The sequence below is a fragment of the Miniopterus schreibersii genome (assembly GCF_964146895.1).
Source record: "Miniopterus schreibersii genome assembly, chromosome: 4".
In the NCBI taxonomy this organism is placed as follows: Eukaryota; Metazoa; Chordata; class Mammalia; order Chiroptera; family Miniopteridae; genus Miniopterus; species Miniopterus schreibersii.
Window position 1 is genome coordinate 82683163 of NC_138105.1, and position 17926 is coordinate 82701088.

General features: G+C 44.0%; 1 protein-coding gene across 1 annotated transcript in view; it reads right to left on the bottom strand.

Moving 5' to 3' along the window:
• The window catches only part of CCDC69 (coiled-coil domain containing 69), a 33439-nt gene that overhangs the window by 2408 nt on the left and 13105 nt on the right, over window positions 1–17926 (bottom strand). Inside the window, exons 2-8 of the mRNA XM_081134682.1 lie at window positions 14378–14447; window positions 11819–11919; window positions 11220–11307; window positions 3177–3250; window positions 1806–1907; window positions 1194–1313; window positions 204–301 (exon numbers count right to left, since the gene is read on the bottom strand). Of these exons, the coding sequence (XP_080990808.1) occupies window positions 204–301; window positions 1194–1313; window positions 1806–1907; window positions 3177–3250; window positions 11220–11307; window positions 11819–11919; window positions 14378–14447 (653 nt within the window). The remainder of the gene's footprint in view (window positions 1–203; window positions 302–1193; window positions 1314–1805; window positions 1908–3176; window positions 3251–11219; window positions 11308–11818; window positions 11920–14377; window positions 14448–17926) is intronic.

Sequence of the window (17926 nt, forward strand, 5' to 3'; positions counted from 1 at the left end):
CAAGTGGATCCTAATCAGGGCCTTTGATTTGGGTTTCCAGGTAGAGCTGGTCCCTAGGGATACCCGGCTCCCAAGGAACCGGGCCACTTTCCCCCGATAGGCCCGGGCCCACCTGTCAGTCCATTCTCTGGGCTTTCCTGAGACTCTCAACTGGGGGTTTTGGCAACGAGGGTGGGACGGGAGGAAAGGTGGGGGGGGGCTACCTTGAGGCTGCTGCTTGCTTGCGGCCCCGGGCGAGGAGGTCCTCACTCTCCTGCTGGAGGGTGCTGATCTTCTCCTCCAACATCAGGTTTTTTTCTTTCTGTAACAAATCAGAACAAGCTCAGAAAGCCACCAAACTCCCATGATATAATGTGTGCCATCACCTCCCTCTTATATGTGGTCACTGAAAACACTGGCTCATTCTAGACCAAATGTTACATTTCATGGAGCAGTAAGATTGCCTAAAAAAACAAAACCAAGGAGTAAACAGAGGGCTGCCAGCTTTTAATTTTGCCACATGAGATCGTTAAAAAAAGGCTATAGACACTACCCCCTAGTATCTCCATCATTTCAGAAGAGAAAGGATATTCTTGGTTCTCCAAAAGTCAAGGGATAAAATATATTTTTTAAAAAAATTAAGTGTGCCTGTTATGCTATGCCATAAAAATGAACAAAATGTATAGGGAACATTTGAGATAGTCTGATTAAAATGTAGGTGGTGCGGCACACACAGGACCAGGGCGACTACTTCCAGGGCGACATAATCTCTGTTCAGGTTCAACCCTAGGTTCCCAAGGCCTCCCTTCTCCTGAAGACAGAACCACCTGTGTCCTTAATGCCAGTGGCTCCCCAGGCCTGTCCCTGCCCACTCTGGCCCCTCGTATCTATCTGGTTTCCAGCCTTCCTCAGCGCCTGCCTGACACGTGACACCTGCTAGCCCCTCCTGATTAGCCAGGCTACCTACCCTGGTATCACCCATGTCATAGCAACACAAATAGCCAAGAAAAGTGCAGGACCCAGATGACAAGGAGCCCCAGCTTGACCCTGTCTGGCCACAGAGCAGCCTCAGCTGTCTCAAGGGCCGGCGTGGGTGGCAGGTCAAAGCCGTCGGTGGGGGCCTCAGGGTGCCTTCCCTCTGCACCCTCCACAGAGGAAATGCTCAGTAAGCAGAGGCCTGAGGGTGCATCCTCCCAGCGCGTCCACCCACGTACCACTGTTTCCATGAGGATCAGCCGCTTGTCCAGCTCATGAATACGCTCATTCTTCATCTCGATGACGAAATGCAAGCTCTCCAGCTCCTGCTCCCAGAACTGACTGGGGCTCCCATAATCCTAGACAGGGCCATAGAGCGACTTCATCAGACCAGCAGGCAGAGGTGCGCGGGCTCTCTCCCTCCTCAACATTCTGCCTCCGACTCACTGTCTGACTTGCAGAAGTCACTTCCCTTTCTTGGCCCATGGTAAGTGCTTAATAGGCTGCATCTCATTCTATCCCAGTAACACCCCTTGAGGCAACACAGATGAGGAAACCATGGCTCAGGTAGGTTAAGTTGCTTGTGCTAAGTGGTCGGTTTGTTGTTTGCACCTAGTTCTCTCTGAATCTAGGGCCTGAGCATTTTACTATCCCATATGCCTCTCTCTGAATCTTACCCCTCACCACCCCCCAACCCCCCGCCCAGTGACATGGGGACCCTGTTTCTTCCAGTCCCTTGTGAAGATAAGAATGTCACGTCTGAGCCCTGTCCTTGAAGAGGGACTGCCTTTCCTGTTGCCCAGACCCTGGAGATTCCAGGGGGAAAGGCCCCCAGGTGCACTGCCACCCACCTGGATGTGCTTCTTGTAGTCTCGGCTCAGGATGGACTCCTCCACCCTCTTCATCTTGGCCTGGAAGGCCTCCAGCTGTGAGGTCAGCCCATCTATGGTCTCCTGGAGAAGGGAGCAGGGAGGAGATGGTCAAAGCCTGGTTCACAAAGGCAGAAGGTGGACTTCAGCACATCCCAGAGAGGGATCAGTTTTGGGTTCCTCAGCCTGTCTTTGCTCTACCATACCCGACCATGCAGGCTCAAACCACTTTAACCACTGACTGAAACACACCAGTCCCGCCTCTTGTTCTAAAGACTTTGATGCCTCTCCACAGCCATGGGGACAGTGTCCTGGTATTCAAGGCCGGTGTTAGCTTGGCATTCAAAGTACATCCAAACCGGGCTCAATACACTCTCCCAGTCTGATCTCTCATGGCTCCCCGCTACACACCATCTCTTTCAGCCAAATATCACATCACTCCTCCAACTGCAAGGTGCATTGTTATTGTTGTTTTTATAAATATATCTTTATTGATTTCAGAGAGAGGAAAGGAGGGAGAGAGAGAGATAGAAACATCAATGATGAGAGAGTCATTGATCGGCTTCCTCCTGCACACCCCCTGCTGGGGATCGAGCCCGCAACCCGGGCATGTGCCCTGACTGTGAATCGAACCCCGATCGCCTGGATCCTAGGTTGACGCTCAACGGCTGAGCCACGCCCGGCCGGGCACAAGGTGCATTCTTGTCTCCACAGTTTTCCCCTGCCAGGAATTTCCTCCACCCAAACCTTGCCCATTACCTTTAGGACAGAATGCAGCCGCTTAGTATGATTTACAGGCTCACCGACATTTGGCCCTTGCCTACTTCTCCAGCCTCAGTTCTCTCTCCCACTCTATACCCCAGGCATCTTGGACTCCTTTCAGTTCCACAGGTATTCCATATTTTCCTCCTTTCCTCCTTGCCTTGAAACACACTGGTGTTTTTCTGCGTAAGGCACCCTTCCTACCCTTCTTCATCTGAAGAATTCCAACCTATCCTTCAGGCTCTGGCTTAGATCTCATTCCCTTTAGGAAATCCCTGACCAGCCAAATTGGGTCAGACACCTTCTTTCATGTTCCACAGGTCCCTGTGCATCCACCCACCAGTCTAATCGCACTGTGGCAGCCGGCCCATGAAGCCTCCAAGATCCTCCCAACAGTCCTTAGAAAAATAGGCCAACTCTAATCTTAAGTCTGGTTGCCACATCAAGGGGCCTGGATACATGGAAGGCAATCAACCCTGTCCCTCATAGTTAGGTAGAGGCCATCAGATTTGGCTATTGGGGGCTCCATGCTGATTTCCTGCAGGCTGTCCCCTACTCTCATAGAGACTGACATGGCCCAATCCCTCTTACCTGCAAGGCCGCCTTGGCCTCCTGGAAGGAGTGGGTAAGTGCTTCTTTCTCTTGCTCATATGAGGCCCGGAGGACTGTAGGGAAAGGAGACCTCTGTGAGCTCAGATACCCAAACACTTCACCCTACCTTCTGGCAGGCCCATTAGAGGCCAGGAGTGTGGAATGCTCTTATCCATCCTTCTACCTCATGAGCTTGGGGCTGTGTCAGAAATATAGTAGACATCTAATTAAAGCTCATGGAAATTAAAACAAATTATATTCTTTGAGGAACCATGAACTCTACCAGATTGTGGGTGCCACCCACACCTCGCTAAGGCTAAGATCCAAAGATGTTATGGCAAGCTGTTCATCTCAGACCACAGCATGCTGTGGAAAATGTAAAGGGCCAATGTTTTGTGAGCTGAGACCAGACTTTGAAGTACCACCAAACCAGTAGATTTAAACAAGACCCAGAATCTTATGTACTCAAATATTTTTAAAAATCCAGGATACAATACAAAACTGCTCAGTGTATGAATCCAAAATGGCTCAACATACAAATCCCAAATTGCTCAGCATGCAATCCCAAATACTTAGCATATGAAGTAGCAGAAAATCTCAACTTGCCCGAGAAAAAAAATGTAACAGATGCCAACACTGAAACACTACAGAATCATTACCAGAGATGTAAGGCAGCCATTATATCAAAGCTCCAGGGTGAGCACTCTTAGAAAGGATGGAAAAACAGAAAGTCTTAGCAAAGAAGCAGAAGCTGTTAAGAAGAACCAAAAGGAAACTTTAGAACTAAAAAATAAAATAAATGAAATACAAACTCACTGAGTGGGCTCAGTAGAATAGAAATGACATGGGGAAGAGTTCATGAGGGTGAAGATAGATCAATAGAAATGATCCAATCTGAACGATAGAGAGAAAATATTAGAAAAACTTGAATGGAGCCTCGGGAGCTTTAAGATAATCTCAAAATGTCTAACATTTGTGTCATCAGAGTCCCAGAAAGAGAAGAGTGTAGTGCAGAAAACCTATTTGAAGAAAGAAAGGTTGAATGCTTCTCAAATATGGTAAAACAAGCCTACAGATTAAGGATGCTCACTGAACCCCAAATGAAGTAAACCCAAAGGAGTGGACACCCAGACACATCACTTTTGAGAACTTATGACAAAGAAAAAAATCTGGAATGAAACCAGAGGAAAACAGTGTATTACTTAGAGAAAACAACAGTTTGAATGACTGTGGATTTCTCATTAGAAACCTTAGCGACTAGAAGGAATAAGCACATTTTTAAATTGCTGAAGTAAAAGAACTATAAATCCAGAACCCTATTTCCAGTAAAAATATCCTTCAGGAAAGAAGGTAAAATAAAGGCATTCTCAGGTGAAGGCACACTAAAAAAATTCATCACCAGCAGACTTTCCTTAAAAGAATTGCTCAAGGATTATTCAGACAGAAAGCAAATAATACCAGAGGGAAACCTGAAACTTCAGGATATATGGCAAGAGCAAGAGAACTGGTAAATACCTGGGTAAATATAATAGACTATTCTTCTCTTGAGCTCTTTAAAATATGATTGATGGTTAAAAGAAAAAATTATAACATTGTCTAATGGGGTATTCAATGTACATAGATGTAAGACATAAGACAAGTACAAGAGCCTGGCCAGTGTGGCTCAGTGGTTGAGCATCGACCTAGGATCCAGGAGATTGGGGTTCGATTCCTGGTCAGGGCAAATGCCCAGGCTGCAGGCTCGATCCCCAGTAGGGGGCGTGCAGGAGGCAGCTGATCGATGACTCATCATTGATATTTCTCTCTCTCTCCCTCTCCCTTTCTCTCTCTCTGAAATTGATAAAAACATATATATTTTTTAAAAAAAGACAAGTACAAGAAAAAGGGGAGAGGATAGTAATGATGGTAAGGTTTCTATATTCCACTTGAAGTGGTAAAATATTAATTTAAATAGACTGTAATTCTTAGAGCAATGATTTTATATACACACACATCCAGAAAGAGATATAGTAAAAGAGACAATAAGTAAGTTAAAACGAATACTAAAAAATGTTCAAATACTCCAAAAAATGAAAAAGCAGAAAAGCAAAAATAGAAGATAAAAAAACAGAGGACAGAAAACAAATATCAAAACGACAGACTTAAATTCAACCATATCAATAACAACATTAAATTAAATGGTCTAAACATACCAAATAAAAGAGAATATCTGAATGGATTTAAAAGAACAACTATGTGCTATTTATAAGAAACCCACTTTAAATATACATCACAAGTAGTTAAAAGTAAAATGATGGAAAAGCAAAATTAACCAAAAGAAAGAGGTAGTGGCTATATTAATTTCAGATGAAGTACACATGAGAATAAGGAAGATTATCACAGATGAAGTACATAATGATAAAGGGGTCAATTCTCCAAGAAGACATAAGAATCTTAAATATTTATACACCTAACAATGGTTCTTCAAAATATATGCAGCATAAACTGACAGAACTGAAAAGAGAAACAAATACACAGTTATAGTTGGAGACTTCAACACTCCTCAGTATTCAATAGAAAAGCAGAAAAGCAGTTAAAGTATAGAAGAACTGAAGAAGCCCATGAATCAACTTGATTTGATTGATAAAATATTCAACCTAACAATAGCAAAATATGCATTCTTTTCAAGTGCATGAGAAATGGTCACAAGATAGACCATCCTGAGTCATAAAACAAACTTAACAAGTTATAAAAGAAGCAAAATACAAACTATGCTTTCTGACCATATGGAATCAAACTGAAAAATAAACAACAGAAAGAGAACTGGAAAATTTCCAAATATTTAGCAGGAAATACACTTCTAAATATTCAATGAGCCAAAGAGGAAGTTTCAAAGGAAATTGGAAAATATTTTGAACTGAACAAAAATGAAAATACAAAATATCAATTTGTGGGATGCAGATAATGCAGCACTTGGGGGAAATTTATAGCACTACGTGCTTATGTTAGAAAAGGAGAAAGATCTCAAATCCATAATTTAAGCCTCTAGTGTAAGAAATCAGAAAAAGAAGAGCTAACTAAACATAAAGCAAGTAAGCAAGAGAAAGGAAAGAAAAATAACAGAAATCGATGAGATTGAAAATGAAGAAAAAAAGGGAGGAATCAATAAAACCAAAAGCTGGTTCTTTGAAAGGATTAATAAAATTGATAAACTTTGAGCAAGTTTGACAAAGAAAAAAAGAGAATACACAAATTACATCAGGAACCAAGCAGGGGATATCGCCACAGACACAGAAGATATTTAAAACAGTATTAAGAAACTTCTACAAAGTACAATTCTATGCACATAAACTCAATGACTTGGATGAAATATACCAATTCCTGAAAAATTATGATCTACCAAAACTCACCCATGATAAAATACATAACCTGGACATTCCTATAACCATCAAAGAATCTGAATTTGTAGTTAAACACTTTCTAGGAAAAAAATCTAAGCACAGATAGTTTCACTGACAAATTACACTAAACATTTAAAAATGACACAACACCAATTTTATACAATCTTTTCCAGAAACAGAAGAGGAGGGGACATTTCCCAACTTGTCTCATGAGGCAAGCTTTACTCTGACAGTAAACCAGACAGATGGTACAAGAAAACCACAGACCAACATCCCTCATGAAAACAGACACAAAGATCCTCAATAAAATATTAGCAAATCTAATTCAGCAATATATAAAAATAATAATATACCTGACCCAGTGGGGCTTATGCCAGGAGTGCAAGGCTAGAAGCGCAATATTTGAAAACTCAAATCAATGTAATCCACTCTATTAACAGTCTAAAGCAGAAAAACCCATCATTAGAATGACAGATCTAAATGTAAAACTTAAAACTATAAAATTATTGGAAGACAACATAGAAGAAGATCTTCATTACCTGGGGTTCAGCAAAGAGTTTTTAGATATGACACCAAAAGCAAAGTCAATAAAAGAGAAAATAATACATTGGAATTTATCAAAATTAAAAGCATTGTTGTTAAGAGAATGAGAAAAAACAACAACACCCGCAGTCTAGGAGAAAATATTTGCAAATACAAAGGACTCGTATCCAAAAAATATAAAGACCGCTCAAAACTCAACAGTAAGAACAAACAGGCTAATTAAAATGGGCAAAATATCTGAAAAGTCATTTGACCAGAGCAAGCAGAAGAAAAGGTATTCATTATTGGGGAGAAAAAGGGACATCTGTAATATTTTAAACAAAAATAAAATTTAAAAAAATAAATAAAATTAGAAAAAAGAAAAAAAAGAAGAAGAAAAGGTATTCAGCATCCCTGGTCATCACTGAAATGTACATTGAACCCGTGAAGAACTCACTGCACACCTATTAGAACAGCTAAAATGACAAATATTGACAAGTGGTGGCAAGAAAGAACAGTGGCACTCATACACTGCTGATGGGAATGTGAGATGACGGTCACTAGGGACAACCGTTGAGCCATTTCTCACAAAGCTAGAAATACATTTATTATATGACCTATCAATCCCACTCCTACGGACTTACCCAAGAGGAATGGAAACCTATGTCCACACGAAAACCCGTGCCCAAATGTTTCGAAGAGATTCATAATCATCTCAGATTGGAAACAACCCAAATGTCCCACAACAAGTGAATGGCTGAGCGATGCGACACAGCTCAGCAATGAAAATGCATAAACTCATGATGCGTGCGACAACGTGGATGGGTCCCAAAGGCACCACGATGAGCGAAAGACGCCACGTCAAAAATATTGCATTATTTTGTTTATACAGCAGCCTCAAAAGGTAAAACTGTAGCGCTGGAGAACAGATCAGTGGGGCTGGGGGATATGAGTACAGAAGGGCAGCTGCAGAGTATTCTGGGGCTGACGGAACTGTTTTGTATCAGATGTTCACAAATGGTTACACGAATCTATGCATGCATTAGAATTTATGGAACTGTACCCCCAAAAGAGTCAATTTTGTTTCTAAAAATAAAAACAAAAATAGAAAATAAAATAAAGGACCACAAAAGGTCATCAAATGTGGAAAACCACCACTAGCCTGTCCCAGTTACCTGTCTGCCTCCCAAAAACAAAGCCCCATATATTGCCCCCATGCTGTGCTTTCATTCATTTATTTAATACATGTTTATGTAGCACTTAATATGTGCCAAGAAATTTAATAATAACTATGAAAGAATTCTGACTGATGGGGAGAACTCAAGGCAGACTGTCCCATCTCCTCTGGGGTTTTGTAAGAGGAAAATTTTAAATCCATGTATTAATAATGCTAAAAATAATATCAAAGCAATGCTTGGAAAACAGAGTTATTTTCCTTGTGAGGCAGGGAAGGTAGATTTTAGATATGTGGAAAGGGAACTGAAATTCCAGGTAGATTTTAGAGACACAGAAAGTGAACTGAGGTCAAGTGACAGGCCCAGTTTCACGAGGAGTATTAATATTAAAACGCAACTCTGCAAATTCCCAGGGCAAGGGCCTCAGTTCCAATTCAAAACGTTTTGTGCTAATGTTGCAATATGTTTCAAGATTCTTAAAATTGTTTAGACCTCTGTTCTAGTTATTCCATTTCTGGGAATCTGAGGACATCATGTGAAATGTGGGTACATCTTTATGCAAAAGATGATTAGTGCAGTGTTATTATTTATAGTAGTTAGAACCTAATGTCTAGCCTCACAGGAAATTAAGGAAACCATGCATGCAATGGTCTAGCCTTTATAAACATTTTAGCAGCATAATTACATGGACACATGTTTGATACAATGATAAATGAATAGAACAGGGTACAAAATTTTATATAAGTAATCATCACTGTGTTTTTGAAAGATAAATAATTCACCCGGCCAGGCATGGCTCAGTGGTTGAGCATTGACCTAGGATCCAGGAGATTGCGGTTTGATTCCTGATCAGGGCACATGCCCGGGTTGCGGGTTCAATCTCCAGTTGGGGGCGTGCAGGAAGCAGCCGATCAGTGACTCTCTCATCATTGATGTTTCTATCTCTCCCTCTCCCTCTCCCTTCCTCTCTCTGAAATCAATAAAGATGTATTTTAAATAAATAAATGATAAGTAATTCTGGGGAAAGGTCATGCAAATACTGATGATTAAAGGGGAAACTGGCATAACATTTTCTAGGTCAATTTCAATAGCATCAAAAATATATGTAAACTTTCCAAAGAAGATATAAAAATGTCCAACAAGCACATGAAATGATGCTCAGCAAAATTAATCTTTAGTGAAATGTAAATCAAAACCACAATCAGAAACCACTCTGCACCCAACAGAATGGCAAGGATATTGGTAACGATAGTATCAACAACAGTGGAAAATAACAAGCGTTGGCAAGGATGTGGTGCAACTGGAAGCCTTGTGCATTGCTGCGGGTAAAGTAAAATGGTGCAGCCACTGTGGAAAACAGCTGGTGGTTTCTTAAGCATAAAATTACCATATGACCTAACAATTCTACTCCCGGGCGTACACCCAGGGGAACTGAAAGCAGGTGTTTAAGCAGGTGCTTGTTCCACTGGCACTATTCACAGTGGCCGAAGGGTGGAGGTAACCCATGCGTCCATCAACAAGTGAATGGAAACAAAGTGTGGTGTGTCCATGCCAATAATAATGAAATATTATTCAGCCATAAAAAGGAATGGAGTAATTTGTAAAATGGGCAAGACAATAACAATAAAGGAGTGGGGTGCAAATGCATGCTGCAGTCTGGAGGAGCCTTGGAAATATGCTGGGTGAGGGAAGCCAGGCGTGCAGGCCACAGGCTCTACGCTTCCATTTATACGAGCGTCCAGAGTAGACGAAGCCAGGAAACAGCAGGTTGGTGGTTGCCAGAGGCTGGGGGTGGGGAGGGGATATGCGGAGTGACTGATTGGTGAGGACGGGGTTTACTTTTTGGGTGATGAATGTTCTGGTACTGGATAGTAGTGACGGTGAAGAATGGATGGATACTAATGATGAATGTGGCCAAGGTGTTACAGAATGGGGTTCACACGTGTGTAAGTATCATTGCTACTGTAAAAACGGCAACAGTTGGAAATTACCTAAGTGCCTAATCAGAGGGGCCCAGTTAAATGAACAAGGATACACACTGGAATGCTGTCATTACTAACACTTATGTCACAGAAGTTTAAAAAGTTGTTAATACAATTCAAAGTAGAAAACACAACACAAAAAACAATTTCCTTCCCGCAAAGTATGTGTGTGTGTATAGATGTATATTCTAGGTTTATACCAAAAAAATGAAAGCGATCTACATCAAGGGGGTAACTGGCCAGGTCTGAATGGAATTGCACACAATTTCAATTTTCTCAATAATTAAGATAATAATGCTAATAATTATTTGCTAAATATCTTGCAAAATATCAGGCTCCTGTTCTAAATTCTATCTATCTATCTATCTATCTATCTATCTATCTATCTAAAACTTAAATGAATATCCTTCGAACACAGCTAACTAACTTCTTCAAGGTCACACAGCTGATAAGTGGTAGAGCTGGGATTCAAACTGAGGGCCTATGACTGCAGAGTCTGAGATCCTAACCACTATGCTATGAGATCTTTTTATTTAATCTATAGATTCTACATTTTCTATGATATGGTATCACATTTGGTGGTATGAGAGGAAAGAAAGCTATTTGAAAGAAATAATCAACTTAACCAGAAATTGTAAGCCACTGTCATTACTGTGGGGAAGAAATATGAATATTTAAAACTTCTCCTATATGTCTAGGTTTTTCAAATGTCCTTTAAGGAATATGAATTGCTTTTAAAATGGAAAAGAAAAACACACATCTCTCAACTAAGGTAAAAATGAGGCATGGTGTAAGACTTTTGAAGCTATGCCCCGAAAGACCAGTTCAAGGACCCTGTTACAGACTCCGGCCCAGAAGCAGCCAACTGCTTGTGAACCAGCGGCAGGAGGGAGGGGCCAGTGGGAGCCCCCACCCCCCTGAACTTGCAGATGAGGCCAGGAGGGCCCTCCCACACCCTCCCTAGAGCAGCATCTCCATCCTTACCTTGCAGGGCTGCCTCATGCTCTCCCTCAAGGACTCTTCGCTGCTCATCCAGTTTCTCTCGAAGCTCTAGCTCCCTCTCCTTCTCCACCTGGGGGTGGGGGTGCCCAGTGGGATGAGACTGAGTGGGTCCAAGTTCAGCAGAGCCTCACCCACTCACTGCCCCTTGGAACTATGTGGAGCTAGGTGATCAGAGTCCCACCCCCTCATCAGAGTGATGAAAACGTGCTCAGAGAAGGCACAAGACTCCTAGAGAGCAGGAGTGGCTGACTGCCTTCTTTAGGGCTTAGACACCCCCCCCCCCCCCCCCCCCGAGAACTATCTAGGGGGAAAGGGGTTTAGAAGTCTTCTAATTGTGATGCCCACTCAAGGTAGGAAGCTTTTCTACTGTGTTAGGGTGTTTCTGCACCTTTCTTTGCATATAATGAATATAATGAAACAGATGCAAGCAGTTACAGATATTTGTTCAACAGATAAAGGACTCCCTTCCTGGAAAGTGAGGTGAGAGACAACTTACCACAACAATGAAACCAAAAGTTAGTCCTTGCTCTTGGATTTTGCAAGGTTAGCTGAGCAGAAGGAGAAGAGTGGTTGGGACGTACCTGCTGTGCCCATTTCTTCCTGTCCTCTTCGTGCTGCTGGAGGATTCTGCTTATATCCTTCTGGTGCTGCTCAGCCTCCTCGGGTGCACAGAGCTGGGCGGCTGCAGGTGAGAGAGCCAAACAAGTAAATAATAAAGGAAATCGCAGGGAGCTGAAGTGGGGTAATCACAGCGGCAGGGAGCGTGTGAGAGGCTGGGGCTGGGGAGCGGGGGACCTGCTCCCCACCTCAGGAATGGTTTCAGCCGGGGATCAACCTGCCGAGGCTGCCCCCAGGCCCCTCCGCTCTGCAGGCCTCCTTCAGAGCAGGAGCCAGCGGTCTCACATTGCCGCCTCGGATCCACAGCGGAGCTGGTCACTCACAGGGCAGAGTCAGCCCACGTGCCCTACCCAATGTCCAAATTACAAAAGAAAAATTAGTTGCTGAGATTTAATGACTGGGCAGCTTTTACTTAATGCACATTTTCAGCTTTTTTTTGCAGAAGCTGAAGAACTGGCAGTGTGTGCCTTTGCGTTAACCAGGGGCTGGGGGCGCGGAGCAGCAGCCTCCCCTCGTCCAGGAGGTGGCTCTGCTGTTTGCCACAGTCCCCACCTCTTCCTACTGAGCTCTACCTGCTGGGGGCCGTGCGTGTCTGACCCACGCCTACAGCGTTTCCCCAGCTGGAGGGTGAGGAGCCGCCCGAGCAGGAAGGAGACGCAAACAGGAAGGCCAGCCCTTGCTTAGGAAACTCCAAACCAGGCCCTGCCGATCCACTCGGAGTCTAACGAGATCCGGGCATGACCCGAGGCAGTGACCTATCCCCTCTGTGCCTGGTTACTCGATATGGGGAAATCAGGACAATAATAATACATTCCTCAAGGGGCTATTGAGATAGATGATTAAATAGAAAACAATGGCAACAGAAATAATAACAGCAGGTAAGGAATACGAGAGCTTAGCACGCCCGGGATCACGCCCAGCTCTGCTCCGAGTGTCTCACAGGTATCACTCACTTAATCCTCACAGCCACCCAATGGGGTGGACACCACGATTATTCCCATTTCACAGGTGAGGAAACTGAGGGACAGAGAAGTTAGGCAACTTGCCCAAGACCCCCCATTTCACAATCGGGGAGAAGGGCTATGAACCTACGCAGTCTGATTCCATGGCCAGCTCTGCTAACTGCCGCCCCTTCACCTGATCACGCGTGAAAAGCAGTGAGCGTGCATCCTGGCCTAGCGGCTCAGGGGGCCAGAGCATCGTCTCCGTCCGCTGAGGCTGTGGGTTTGATCCCCAGACTGGGCACACACAAGACTCAACCAATGAATGCATGAATAAGTACAAACCAATGTTTCTCTCTTTCTCTAATATCAATAAATATTAAAAAGAGCAGTAAGTGTGGTGCCAGGCATTTGGAAGCGCTCAGTGTTGTCTATTGTTCCCTAAATGGCCTCTAAATGTTCATCAGGGCTCATGACAAGCATTAGAGGGAAACACTAGTGTTGTCAGCATTATTACTCATGTGAGTATTGTGATTACAGACCTCCATAGGCAGGACCTGGCAAAGGATATGATGAGAGATGTGGGGATCGGGACTGCTAAGTGAGACGCCAACTCTGTGATCAGTCCATCAGGACAGAGGAAGAGAGAGTCAGTGCCCTGGGTCCTGGCAGATGGCAGTGGTCAAGTCGGAGAGCCCTACACTCTCACAGGTCATTTGGCTCAGGGTCCCAAATGTTAGTTCACAAGACCAATAGCAAACCGGCCCCAGCTAGGGAGAAGCTTATTAAAAAAAATACACCATCACTACTAGTGTAGCCCCACTCCCAGGGATTCTTACTTCATTGGTCTGTGGTGGGACCCCAGGATCTGTATCTCTGAAGTTTCCCCACGTAATTCTTATGTACAGCCAGACTAGAGAAAGTCTGATTTCTGGTCCAATTGCTTATCTGGTGCTTGAACTTCATCTACAATATCAGTGACAGCCTCCAGGCTGTAATTAAACACTTTTAGAGATGGAGAACTTATTCTATTACTAGGCAGTTCTGATGGTTTTAAGCCAACCACCACACAAAAAAATCCTTTGAGAATGAACTGAATTCTGCCTGCCTGTTCCTGCCACCTTGAGGCCCTAGTTCTGACCTCTGGGTCACACTGTAGAAGGCTTATTTTTCTTCTCCATTGAGGGCACTTCGGACACTTGGAGAGAACTGCTGTGTTTTATTGCAACATCTTTCCAGGTAAAACATCCTCTGTTCCTTTAACTGCTCCTTACAGGACCTGGTTTTCAGATCCCTCATAAGCCTGTTCTCCCTTCACTGTACTCCTTCCAATTCTTCTGGATTCCTCTGAAAATGCACTTTACAGAAATAAACTCAGCACTCCAGGTGTGGTATCAAAAGCCCAGAACAGGAAAGCACAGGTCAGGACTGTCATCTCCCTGATTTTAGACGTGATACTCCTATTAATGTCACCTATCTAAAATCTCACGAGATAATTCAATAGCTGTATCACCTTTGTTAATTATAAAGTAGGAAACTTTATGGATGTCAGGGAAGGCATTCATGGAACAGGCTACTCACCTGTGTCGCCATTGAGGGGACCTAGTTCCTGGGGCTCTGGTCTAGGTGGCTGATCTGGTTCTTGGCGTCTCTGGAAGAAATGGCACAACAGTGAGGCGGAGGTAGAGGGCGGAAGGACAATGTGAGGATGGACACTACAGCAGGACTCTTCCAAAGACAAGACAGCCTTCCAGCTGCGCCAGACCAGCCAGGCTGCCTGCAGCGTCCCCAGGCCGCACTCCCTCTGGCCGAAGGGGTTCCCAGAGCAGGATTTTTCAGCACGGCCAGGAAAACCCTCAGTGAAGAGTCCGATGCTGGTTGAGCTCTCCTTAGATTCTTGTCGTCCGGCTCCTGCCACAAACCATGGTCTCTTCTTCCTTCTCTGAGACTTGGCCAGGCCTTCGGCTTTTATCTTCACCCCAGTTATGACCTTCAGGTGCCCCCAAATTTCCCAGCTTCCAGTTCAGTGACAATACCCCTTTCTTCTCAGGGCCTGTGGCTACCACAACTTCCAGCCTAGTTCCCCTTAAAGTTCTGTGGGCTTGGGGGCAGAGAATCAGAAGTCTAAGCCATGGTTTTACCATCTTTATTCTGTTAAAAAGGGCTGTTTTCTCACGCACAAGAAAGCAGAGGTACTTACCTTGTCAGAGGGGGTGAGACACTGTGATTGGGATGTACTGGGCACTATGCTATCCACCCAAAATTCTGATCCACTGGTCAGTGCCAGATCTTGACCAAATTTAGCTTGACACTATGTAGCTAATCTTTAGAGCAACCCTGGGAAATAGGGATATCCTCGGTTTAAAGATGAGAAGGCAGGTTAGGACTCCATCAAGGTAGATTAGGGGAGCCTTGGCAGTCAAGTATTTGAGCCATACCTAATGGGCGCTTTAACCAGCCTTGGCCAGTGTAGGCTGAATCTGAACAAAGGAGACAACTGATGGGTGCAAAGGGCTTTCTAGATTTTCAGTCAGTGGCTCCCAGATTTTCAGTTTTCATAAATGAGTAATTTTTATTTTAATCCTGACCCAAGGATATGTTTAGAGAGAAGAAAGGAGAGAGAGAGAGAAAATCCCACACAAAACATCAATGTGAGAGAGAAACATTGATCAGTTGCCTCCTATATGCAATCCTAGACCCGGGCTCGCAACCTAGGCGCGTGTCCTGACTGGGGATCGATCCCGCAGCCTTTGGTGTACGGGAGGACACTCCAACCAACTGAGCCAACCAGCCAGGGCAAATGAGTAATACATATATATATATTTTAAATACATCTTTATTGATTTCAGAGAGAGGAAAGGAGAGGGAGAGAGAGATAGAAACATCAATGATGAGAGAGTCTGCCTCCTGCATGCCCCCGACTGGGGATCGAGCCCACAACCCGGGCATGTGCCCTGACCGGGAATCGAACCCTGATCGCCTGGATCCTAGGTCGATGCTCAACTGCTGAGTCACGCCCGGCTGGGTGGCAGTAATATTTTTAATAGAAGAGTTGATATGGATCGACAAGCAAAAATGCTGAAAAAATTATTTGCAGACTATCACTCATTTCATAAAATAAAGGACCTTCTAAAACATAGTAAGGAAAGCTCAAGGCCAGCACTTCCAGGAAGAGGGGATATGACGTCCTTACTCAACGTTACACACACTCGCACTTTTAATTTTCTCATTTCACCCCAGATAGGTGAAAATTTGGTCAAGATCTGGCACTGACCAGTGGACCAGAATTTTGGGTGGAAAAAATGTAACTGCTTTTGTACACTTTTCAAGATATTCTTTAAAAAAAAAGATATTTTAGATCCCATGTTGAGCAACACTTTAAAAAATGTCAGCCTGTGAAAAGCCTTTGTAAATGTTCAATTGTTAATTATCACTGTAAAAGAAAAACTTTAACGGATTTTTATATGTAATTATTACAATAACAATTATTAACAATTTCATGAACTCAAGAACCACTGAAGTGCTGCTAGAAAGCATAGTTCTGGTTGGGGAGGGAAGATAAGAGAAGGGAAGGCTTCTAGAACATTCTGCTCCTGGCACAGTGTCAGCCCCTAGCACACTGAGGGAGGCCCGGTACCTCCCCCAGGCCGTGGTGCCCCAAATCTGCTTAGTGGTTGGGCGTGCCTGACAACTGAGTCCTCCATCCACCCTGTGAAGACTCAGCTCTCCCTTCCCAGGGGAGAGGGAGATGCCTGGCCCAGGCACGAGCCAGGAAAGCTGTCAACACAGGAATCTGGGGAAGTGACAGGAGCCAGCCTCTCCACCCTGGGCTGGAGGAAGGAGGGAGATAAACATAAATGGTTGTCTCATCCCTGTTGCCACCACTGGTTACACTAATCTGGGCAATGTTTTCATGGGAGTGAGAATTCCTGAGCTCCAGTCAGGGCTCTTCCCCGAACTTGGGCAAATCCCTTTCCTCCTTTGTGACGTTAATTTAACCCGTGGCCCTCGCAACATCAGAGACTGGAGCAGTGTGATCAAGAACTCTGGGTCCAGCCTGGCCGGGTGTGGCTCAGCAGCTGAGCGTTGACCTAGGATCCAGGAGATGGAGGTTTGATTCCCGGTCAGGGCACATGCCCAGGTTGTGGGCTTGATCCTCAATGACTCTATCATCATTGATGCTTCTGTCTCTCTCTCCCTCTCCTTTCCTCTCTCTGAAATCAATAAATATTAAAAAAAAAAAAAAAAAAAAGAACTCTGGGTCCAAATCCTAAACCCAACACTGAGTGACTGCATGACCTCCCTAGGCCCTGGTTTCCTCCTGAGGTTGTTTTAAGGATTAGATGAGATGATGCACCTATAACACCTGGCATATTCTAAGAGCGAACACATTACATATGCTTATTATTTTATGAAAAGATGGCAAGAACAACGTCTCCACGGTGCTTTGGTAGATCTCTTAGGCTGCCTTGGGACTCAGGTAGCCGGAAATAAGATCATAAAGCTCATGAAAAGTTGTCTTGTCCCAAAGCACCACCATAGCGAGGGGAAAACTCTCCTTCACTAACAGCTTCCAGACCTCAGGCAGGATGCGGCCTGCACCCGAGTCCCCAGATCCTGACAAAACCAGGGCCACTCTTTCAGAATGACATTCAAGGCTCATCACCCTCTGTCTCCAGTCTACTCTCCTCCTCCTCCATCCCATTTTTTTTTTACTTGGTATATAACATTATGTAAGTTTCAGGCATACGCATTAAAATTTTACATTTGTAAACACTGCAAAGTGACCACCACCATAAATCGTTTCCGTCCACACAACTGACCTCCTTCACCCATTCTGCCCTCTCCTACCCCCTTCGCCTCTGGTAACCACCAAGCTGTTCTCTTTATGAGTTTTTCCTTTTGCTCTGTTTACTCATTTGTTTTGTTTTATAGATTCCACATATAAGTAAAAGCACACAGGATTTCTCTTTCTTCATCTGACTTATTTCATTAGTATAACACGCTCAAGGTCCATCCAAATGGCAAGATTTCCTCTTTTTTTTTTTTTTTTAATGGCCAGGTAGGATTCCATTCTAAATACGTGGCCCATCTTTATCCATTCACCCATCAATGAAAACTTAGGTTATT